The 9,723-nt window shown below is 42.1% G+C and overlaps 1 protein-coding gene across 1 annotated transcript; it reads left to right on the forward strand.

Annotated features, from left to right (window-relative positions):
• Positions 1 to 7,199: 7,199 nt before the first annotated feature.
• Positions 7,200 to 9,373, forward strand: mc3r (melanocortin 3 receptor). The gene has a single exon (XM_041856464.2). The coding sequence runs from the start codon at positions 7,371 to 7,373 to the stop codon at positions 8,376 to 8,378; it is 1,008 nt and encodes a 335-aa protein (XP_041712398.1). The 5' UTR covers positions 7,200 to 7,370; the 3' UTR covers positions 8,379 to 9,373.
• The last annotated feature ends 350 nt before the right edge of the window (positions 9,374 to 9,723 follow it).

Genomic DNA, 9,723 nt, shown 5'->3' on the forward strand with positions numbered 1-9,723 from the left:
GTAGTCTGGTTTTCTGGTTCCTCCCTGCAAAACAGATGCCATGTCAACGTTCATAAAAAATGGTCAATCATCATGTGATCTTATAGCCTGTAACCCATCCATGGAGGATCCCACAAGGGAAGGGGCCACACAGGTAAGCCATGTAAAACTTAATTTGAGGGGGTAGGGACTTGAACCAGTGACCTTGTTTGAAGTTAAAGGATAAGAGCAACACGCACCTGTGCCATAAAGGTCAGGACCTTTAAGCAGAATTCATATGTTTGGAAATAAATGGAGACTGACTACATGGAGACTACTATTGTAATAAGTAACACTTGATTCATAGCCTAGTTGTTTTTCGTAGATAATTGAAAGATAGGCCTACTTCCTATTGCATTGGCTGGTTAAAGAGGTGACTTCAGTTCATTGGTGATTTCGTTAGTGGCACCCACCATTGCGTGCACAACAACGCAAAATATGAGAGGTACTTTTATTAGTCCATTGAGATGGAAATGTTTCTTCTGCTTTTTTTACCCAACCCCTCCGATACACACACACACAGGCCTACACCCTAGTTATGCCCGGTTTGACTCATAACCCGTAATCCTCGCGGTTATATCCGCACGGTGGGCGGGTTTAGGGTCATGCAACATTGTGTGGATGAAGGGCTGGTGGGTGGCGTGTAGGTTGAATAAAGATAAGACAATACCTTAAAATATCCATAAATGTATAATTCTTGTCCAATTTATATATTTAGGCTACATGAGGTTTTTATTTTAGGCTATCTGGCATTAGTGCGTAAGCCTAAACTTTAGGGCTTAACTGTAGGCGCGACAAATAGCCCACATGCCAATAGCCAAATGCGTTTGGGAAAGGGCTGAAAAGGTGAACGTACATCCACCGAGGCAAAAAGGACAATGTCGACGTTTAATTCAGTAAGAGTAAAGCTGCGAAATGGAGGGTTGAAAATAAATAGAAGGGAGAGCCAGAAAAGTAATTTTTGGGAAAGGTAAAAGAGGATGATAGCATTTCCGGCTATGTTATGTGTGATGATTGTGAGGCACTATACAAATTCGACAGTCACAAGACCGGGACTTCAAATAGGCATGTCATGTCAAGGGAACTTAGAAGACTACTGTTCAGATGGGTTAAATGGAAACTGAAATCTGGACACTGACTGTAGGTCTATAACCTCTCACATAGCCTTAATATTAACTCCTGCAGAATTAAGCATTTCTTGCAGTAAAATGATATAGGCTACCAAATGTAGGCTACATTTTGACTTGGCAACAAGTGGAGAAATATGATTTATTTCTTTAAGCATCTTGAGAGAATGACTTACTGTCTGTAGAGGTGCTATCTTTATCAGCATCATAAAAGCTGATCATTTTTCAAGCACATAAAATATGCATCCAAGCCTAACTGAAATCTTATCAGCAACATGTTGGGTCATTTTCACAGCTTTATATTTAATTACAACCGGGAAAACTGATGGCATTTGGACATTTTGCACAGAAAATCGTTCTTGTTTTTTGTTGTTGTTGTTAGGCCTTTTGCTTGTTCTCCCCGGTCCCTAAACGTTTGCTCCGCAAATAAAGCAGAGATGACAGAAAACTTGACCGATGTCAACTAGATTGACGCATTCATTCTATCGATTTATGACATTGTTCTGGGGAGCAAGGGTTTATTTCATCTTCTAGGGCAACTAGAAAATTACAAGCAGCAATATATCTAAATCAAGCAAAAACAATCTTGCACCCCCTGTCAAAAAAATCGTTCCGCCTTCTCTCACTGAAACCTACAGATCATTTTCTGATATTAGCGGGTTAGGGTCGGGTGCGGGCCTCAGATTTTCACTTTATCACATATTGTAGGGCAAGTGCAGATGGGTTATTAGCAATTGCGGGCGGGTGCAGATTAGTTATTAGCAATTGCGGACGGGGTGCAGGTGTACCACTACTACACACAAGGTTTGAGAGGCTGCAGCAGAGGTCTCCAAATGTGCCTAAATAGGCCTAACCATACATTCTATATCTGCAGGGACAATGTGGAGTGAGGACATAGGCCTACTTTAAACTACTAGCATTCACAGTCACATGTCAGAAATAGACATTCCTCCAATGTTTCTCAAACATCAAATTTGTAAGTTGTTTCAAACTTCAAATTTCGAAGTCTTGAAGTTTACATTTAGGCATTAACTCCGATTTTTTAAGGTTAGTGTTAAGTTCAGGCATTAACTCAAAATTCTTAAGGTTGGGCATTAACTCCTAATGGTTAAGGTACGGGTTAAGGTTAGGATAGTCTTACAGTTTTTTCCAACTGCTTACACACGTTTTCAAAACTATGTCTCCTTTTTTCAAAACTCTACACACAATTCCCAAAACTGCACACACAAAATGCAAAATGCCTCACATCTCCTTCAAAATGTAACACTGCATTCAAAATGCCATAAACACATGTCAGAATGATGCATTTGCTTCAAATGGCAAACACTTCTTTCATAATAGTACATTTTTGGATATACCATGTAAACACTGTTGTTCTAAATCTAAAGCTCTTTGGTCTTTCATAGGCTTATATCTACATTTCAACACAATGTTCTACAGTGAAAGTAATCTGCTGAGAGGGGTAACAAGTACACTGTAAACACCAATGCAATGTAGAAACAGAAAATATTTATTAGGCCAAACATTACTGTTGTATACAGTAGCATACAACAAAACCATAAACATATGTAAACCAAATGTATTCTTTAGAATACAGTAAAGAACACAATTGTGTGTGGGGGTCCCGGGGGCAGTCCAGGAATTGGTAGGGTGCTAAGCTACGCTTCATCTCTTCTCCGGGCTGGGTCTGGCCACAATACTTCGTCCACATCACAAGATACGTTTTCTCTTGCCAAACATCGAGGGAAGTATCTCCTAGCATGGCGTATCCAACCTTGGACAGAGGCAACCTCTATGTCCCCACATGCGTCCTCCATTGCCTGGAGAAGCGGCATGCGGGCATAGGGTTGGCGATCATACACTTTCCAGCGCCAGGCTGAGAAGAATTCCTCTATGGGATTTAGAAAATGTGAATATGGGGGTAGGTACAAAACTACAAATTGTGGATGAGTGGCAAACCAGTTTTGGACCAGAACAGCCCGGTGAAAACTAACATTGTCCCATATAACCACAAATCTAGCAGGCTCCTGATCTGGATCAGGGACAAGCGTTGTGTAAATTGCATCCAGAAAAGTGAGCATATGGCCGGTGTTGTACGGACGCAGTGTGCCATTGTGATGGAGGATCCCGTTTTGCGTGATGGCAGCACACATAGTTATATTACCCCCACGCTGTCCAGGGACATTGGTAATTGCCTTCTGTCCTATTACATTTCTTCCGCGGCGCCTGGTTTTGGTGAGGTTGAAGCCAACCTCATCCACATAAATAAATTCATGGCGAATTACATGGGCATCCATCTCCAATACTCTCTGTAACAGACAAAAGGATATACAGATGAGTAAATATGGTATGTCTGAAGTACTGGAAGTAGTGTTGCATACATACCTCTACAAAGTCATGTCGCAGATTCTTTCTCTCAAATGGCACCTTGTAAAGTTGTTTCATCGTCACTTGGTGCCGTTGGAGGATGCGTTGTATGGTCGACAGGCTTACAGCATTGATGTTGTTAAATATGGTGTCATTATTCAAGATATGCTCTCTTATCTCTCGAATCCTAATTGCATTGTTGGCCAAAACCATATTTATAATTGCAGTCTCTTGTACATCTGTAAACAAGCGTCCTCGTCCTCCATGATGTCTTTGCCTTTCCACTCTGTACAGAATTCAAACACAGTATGTGTTCAGCTTAGAACTGTAAACAATGTACAACAAAATGTAGTACAGCATGATAACCAACCTCATTCATTCAATGTAGTGCAGTAAATGGATGGCTTAGAGTTACAAATGTTTATGCAATACTATGCAGTCATACGTATTTTACAGTACATTACTGTAATGATAAAATAGTCATTAGATAGTTGCATATCTGTTCAATTATGGACGATACTGTAAATCGACTCAAGTTGGGCTGGACTCTCAGTCCAGCCTCTCTCATGTTCAAACTGTGGTTGATCAGATGATCAACAAGTGTTGCCCTAATCTCATCAGAGATGGCTCTCCTTCCTTCTCTTCTTTGCCCTCGTCCTCTTCCTCTTCCTCCTCCTATTCCTCCTCCTCCTCCTCTTCCAACTCTTCGTCTTTGAATTTGTCCTCGTTGTTGTCCCCTGCCTCTCCCTCCTACTCCTCTTGCTCTCTGTCCATTGTTGGCATCCATTGTTCAAAACAGGTAATCTGACCTTTGACCTATTTATAGGCCTATACTACAGTAAAGCAGTGATTGGTTAGTGATCAGTTAAGCAATTAGTGTTTGCACATGTGAGGAGTGTGTGTGTGACCTGGTGAATAAGTGTAGCATTTTGATTGGTTGTGTTTGGAAAAGGAAAGCAAGTCACTTCCTGTTAGATTTTTGTGTTTTAGGTAGAGAATTGTGTGTAGTGTTTTGAAAAAAGTGTTTTATGCAATTGACAACTGAGTCAAAGGCTGAGAAATAGCTTATGGTTTTGGAGATTTGGAGACACACTTATTGGTGTGTAGTTTTGCACTTTGAGTGAGAGGTTTCAAAAATCGTGTGACATGAAAATATTTTGTGTGTAAGCAGTTGGAAAAAACTGTAAAACAAAAATATCCAAAATATCTTTCGATTGCTGGATTCGATCTTGCAACCTTTGGAATCAGAGGTAGATGCTTACTGTTGCCCCTATTAGCCGGTTTCCATGTCATTTACCGACATCCTCACACATTATCCGGTTTCCATGTCATTTACCGACATCCTGACGTCGAATACTGACTTGTATCACGGGTGACCTGGCTTGTTTTAAAATACATTGGTGTTAAAAGCAGTATAACAACTTGGTAGCCGACTGTCTGGGTCGTCAATAGTTACCACAGCCATAAAGTCATAATTATTAAACCATGACTATTTCTAAAATGTATATTCTTAAAATCTGATTTTAAACCTAACACTAACCTTAACCACACTGCTAACCTTTTGCCTAACCCTAGCTAAAGTAAATGTTTAAGATAAGCCCATTTTTACTTTGTGGCTGTGGTAACTAGTGACAACCGACAGTCTGCTTTGGCACTGCTCAATATAAGATAATGGCAGGCTCGCTTCTCTCCCACGGGAATAGCTCCCTCTCTCTTTTACTGTCTAAAGCCATTCATAACTACACTGGCCTGGCAAGAAACGGTCTCTGCTGGCAGCAGTCTGATGGCCTCATAGAGGTCAGAGCCAACCCTCTATTGCTCTTGATCACAGGAATAAGTAGTGCTTTCCACTGTTTAACTATTCTCTGCGATGCAGAGGTGCCATCTAGTGTCAACATGTGTCATACATAAAAACAGGTTTGTGGTGGGTACACTCCCCTCCATATGTATTTGGACAGTGAAGCTAAATTGTTTTATTTGGCTCAATAATCCAGCATTTTGGATTTGAGATCAAATGTTTCATATGAGACTACAGTAGCCTACATAATGTCACATTTTACTTAAAGCAGCAATCAGCAGTAGAAACAATAACAAAGTGCCCTCCCCAACCCTGGTTCGGTAAAAAGCTGAGGGATGGGGCTGGAGAAATGTAACTCTCAAATTCATAGACAGAACTATGATGCAAGGATTGAACAACCATGATATGAAAATTATAGTTTTAACCATGTTTTGTTAACATTTTCTTTGTTTAAAAACATTGGAGTAAAACAAGCTTATATTTTGGGTTCTGATGGGGTATGACAGTTGAACTAAGCTCATGATGCATTTCTAAATTATATTCTTCAAGAATCAAGAATCGTGAATTTATAAGTCAAAAAATTGATGTAGTAACAGCTGATTGTACCTTTAAGGTTATTTTCATGCCTGATTTACCATTTATAAATGAAAGCACTTAATGTATTTAATCCCCCCATGTGAAGAAGTCATAAGTATTTAAAAAAATTCACTTATAGTGTATAAAAGTAGTAAAACGTGTAGTAGATGGTCCCATATTTCTTCCACACAATGACTACATCAATCTTGTGATCTCGAAAAACTAGTTGGATGCATTTGCAGTCTGTTTTGGGTTATGTTTGGCCCAATAGTAATAGCTATAGAACAGATTCTTCCAGCTATAGAGCATAATCAGAATGACAAGGTGCATGCAGGTTACTGTAAGTGAGGAGATGGCTAGAGACAGTCAGTTAGCCGTAGGCACTGGCAGTGGACTAACCATAACCTTGTCCCAAGGCTGATTGTGTCTGATGAACCAGATTAGACCATGACATAGTCATAGTGGTTTACCCTTAGCAGATAGTGCAACTAAGCAACTCTGCTAATTACATATTTTACTTTAGACTCACAGATCAATTTGTTCCATTCAGTTATTCCCAAAGGACAGGTCTCCCCTATGGTGCCCCCCCCCCAGTTGTGTAATGCTATGTTGGATGAAATGCAAACAGACGGTTCCTGAGGCAAGAAAAGGTTAGACCCGTTGTTATGCCTATATGTTCTGACAAGTTTCATAGAGATTAAGGAAATACAGTAGGTCTCAGGTTCTATCTACTATTAGACCTAAATGCTAGAAATGTCTATAAACACCCTTTTTGCTTGTTGTGTGTGTGTGTGTGTGTGTGTGTGTGTGTGTGTGTGTGTGTGTGTGTGTGTGTGTGTGTGTGTGTGTGTGTGTGTGTGTGTGTGTGTGTGTGTGTGTGTGTGTGTGTGTGTGTGTGTGTGTGTGTGTGTGTGTGTGTGTGTGTGTGTGTGTGTGTGTGTGTGTGTGTGTGTGTGTGTGTGTGTAACCAAATCTCATTTGGCTTTAAATGATTTGGTGAAACAATGATTCTTCTCTATTTTGATTTTACATGCACCATCGGTTTTGTCAGTTGAATTTACTGTAAGTTTCTCAATTGCCTGGGTTATTTTTCCTTTCAAGAAGGCAGTCAAATAGAATGAATGTCATTGATTAAGTATTATCAGGTGAAGTGAAAGTTGTATAAGGTGAAATGTCAAACTACTGAATGTGTGTGTGTGTGTGTCTGTCTGTGTGTGCGCTTGAGTGAATGTATGTGTCTGTGTGCGCTTGAGTGAATGTATGTGTTCATTGAATTGGACCGGGGGGGCTGAAAGGGTTCTCAGGGCTCAGGAGAAACCAGACAACCACAGTTCTCTCTAGCTGTGATCTAAAAGGAGGAGCATCCAGCAGCAGGGCTCCAGAAGAGGCTCTTATGGGGCAGGTGGCTCGCTCATTACCTTGTATTCCTGCATCCCGGCATCCCGGCATCTCCCTCTGTGAACTGTTGTCTAAATTCCCACCAGATGAACAACACTTACAGACATATGCTGCCGCCGGACCTTTGGCTCAATGAGACTACTAGGGAGTCTCTGGCCGGGGAAGACCAGCAGGGGAACCGGACCGGCATCGGCACCAGCATCGAGCCTGGTCTGTGTGAGCCGGTCCACATCCAGGCTGAGGTATTCCTGACTCTGGGGATCGTCAGCCTTCTGGAGAACATCTTGGTGATATCGGCGGTGGTGAAGAACAAGAACCTCCACTCACCCATGTACGTCTTCCTGTGTAGTCTTGCTGCTGCTGACATGCTGGTGAGTGTCTCCAACTCACTAGAGACGGTGGTTATCGCTGCGCTGAACAGTCGGTTGATAGTGGCGGACGACCACTTTATTCAACTTATGGACAACTTCTTTGACTCCATGATCTGTATCTCCCTGGTGGCCTCCATCTGTAACCTTCTAGCTATCGCCATTGACCGTTACGTGACCATCGTCTATGCCCTGCGCTACCACAGCATCGTGACGATGCGACGGGCTCTCCTGGCCATCGGGGGGATCTGGCTGACATGTGTGGTCTGTGGGATAGTCTTCATCGTCTTCTCAGAGAGCAAGACGGTCATTGTGTGTCTGATCATCATGTTCTTCACCATGCTGGTGCTCATGGCCACTCTGTACATTCACATGTTCCTGCTGGCGAGGCTGCACATCAAGCGCATCGCTGCTCTTCCTGTGGAGGGCTTGGTGCCCCAGAGGACCTGCATGAAGGGAGCGGTCACCATCACCATTCTTCTGGGGGTGTTCGTCTGCTGCTGGGCACCTTTCTTCCTCCACCTCATCCTCCTCATCACCTGTCCCAAGAACCCGCTCTGTGTCTGCTACATGTCCCACTTCACTACCTACCTGGTGCTCATCATGTGTAACTCTGTCATAGACCCCGTCATCTATGCCTTCCGCAGCCTCGAGATGCGCAAAACCTTCAAGGAGATCCTGTGTTGTTTCAGTGCCACTTGCAGTATTTTCCACTGTAAATACTGAAGTGTTGTAGTTGTTGGTCATAAAAAAAAGGCACAGAAAAGGCTTTGAACGTGGAAGTTTCATGTGCTGTGTATTTGGACATTGTTATATGGACACTGTGTATTTGGACATTGTTGTGACATGCAGATTTGGCTTATTGGCTTTGTTATTGGGCTGATGTTTTTACTTGTATATAGTGTTTGTGAAAATGTGAGAAGCAAACAGTACAAAGTGAAGGATTTAACTCCAGTGTGACTTATTTAGTTAAATATTGTAGTGACACTGTGTTCATAATTGCGGAAATTGACTCTGCCACACAATCGTTCTTTTGTGGCACAGTTGATGCTACGCTGGGCTACAGCCCAGAAGGTTGGGGGTTCGAATACCACTGCGGACAAGCTCATTCTCCCTGCCTGTTTTATTACGATATACATTTTCTCACTTTGACTGCAATTGAGACACATTAGAAAAACGTGAATTAGTGAATATAGATTAGAATATATATATTTTTTAAATTTAAACTATAGGGTGACTTAAATTATATTTTGATAACTTCAACGGCTTGAGAGGCAGAGAGAAGTATAGTGAGAGGATTGGGGAGATAGCAGAGGCCTGTAAAGATGAAGACAACTAGCTACTCGGACGAGTACGGTGTGTGGTAGGCTTTCTGACAGCAGCGGCTGCTGGGGCATCACCCAAGTGGGTGCTACACATTGGTAGTGTAGAGGAGTTGCTAGTCAGCTACCTACGGATTCCATAAGGAGAGACTGAGGACGTCGGGGACAGCGAGGTGTGCTGATGGCTGCGGACCTGTCTCTGACTCTGATATGACCACCGACCTCCCTGGCTGTGACTTTGACCAGGATGCTCCCTCCTCTCTCAACTGCTCAGTCCCTTCAACCACCAAAATCGATTTGATTTTGTTCAATTTGTTGCATCTCATCTTATTAATTTAAATGTGTTCCTTGTATGTGTTACTGTAATTTAGCTTTTAGCTGCCATAATACACATGAAACGCAATGAAATAAACCTAGTTAAGCTGCAGCTGGCCCAGAAGAGAGTGGCACGTCTTGCTCTTCATTGTAATCAGAGGTCTAATATAAATACTATGCATGCCAGTCTCTCTTGGCTAAGAGTTGAGGAGAGACTGACTGCATCACTTCTTCTTTTTATAAGAAACATTAATGTGTTGAAAATTCCAAATTGTTTGCATAGTCAACTTACACACAGCACTGACACACACACTTACCCCACCAGACATGCCACGAGGGGACTTTTCACAGTCCCCAAATCCAGAACAAATTCAAGAAAACGTACAGTATTATAAAGAGCCATTATTGCATGGAACTCCCTTGCATCTCATATT

This window comes from Coregonus clupeaformis, chromosome 30, assembly GCF_020615455.1.
Source record: "Coregonus clupeaformis isolate EN_2021a chromosome 30, ASM2061545v1, whole genome shotgun sequence".
Lineage (NCBI taxonomy): Eukaryota > Metazoa > Chordata > Actinopteri > Salmoniformes > Salmonidae > Coregonus > Coregonus clupeaformis.

Bases quoted from the DNA above. Each gene is read 5' to 3' on its own strand.
- mc3r (XM_041856464.2), top strand. From the start codon at position 7,371: ATGAACAACACTTACAGACATATGCTGCCGCCGGACCTTTGGCTCAAT.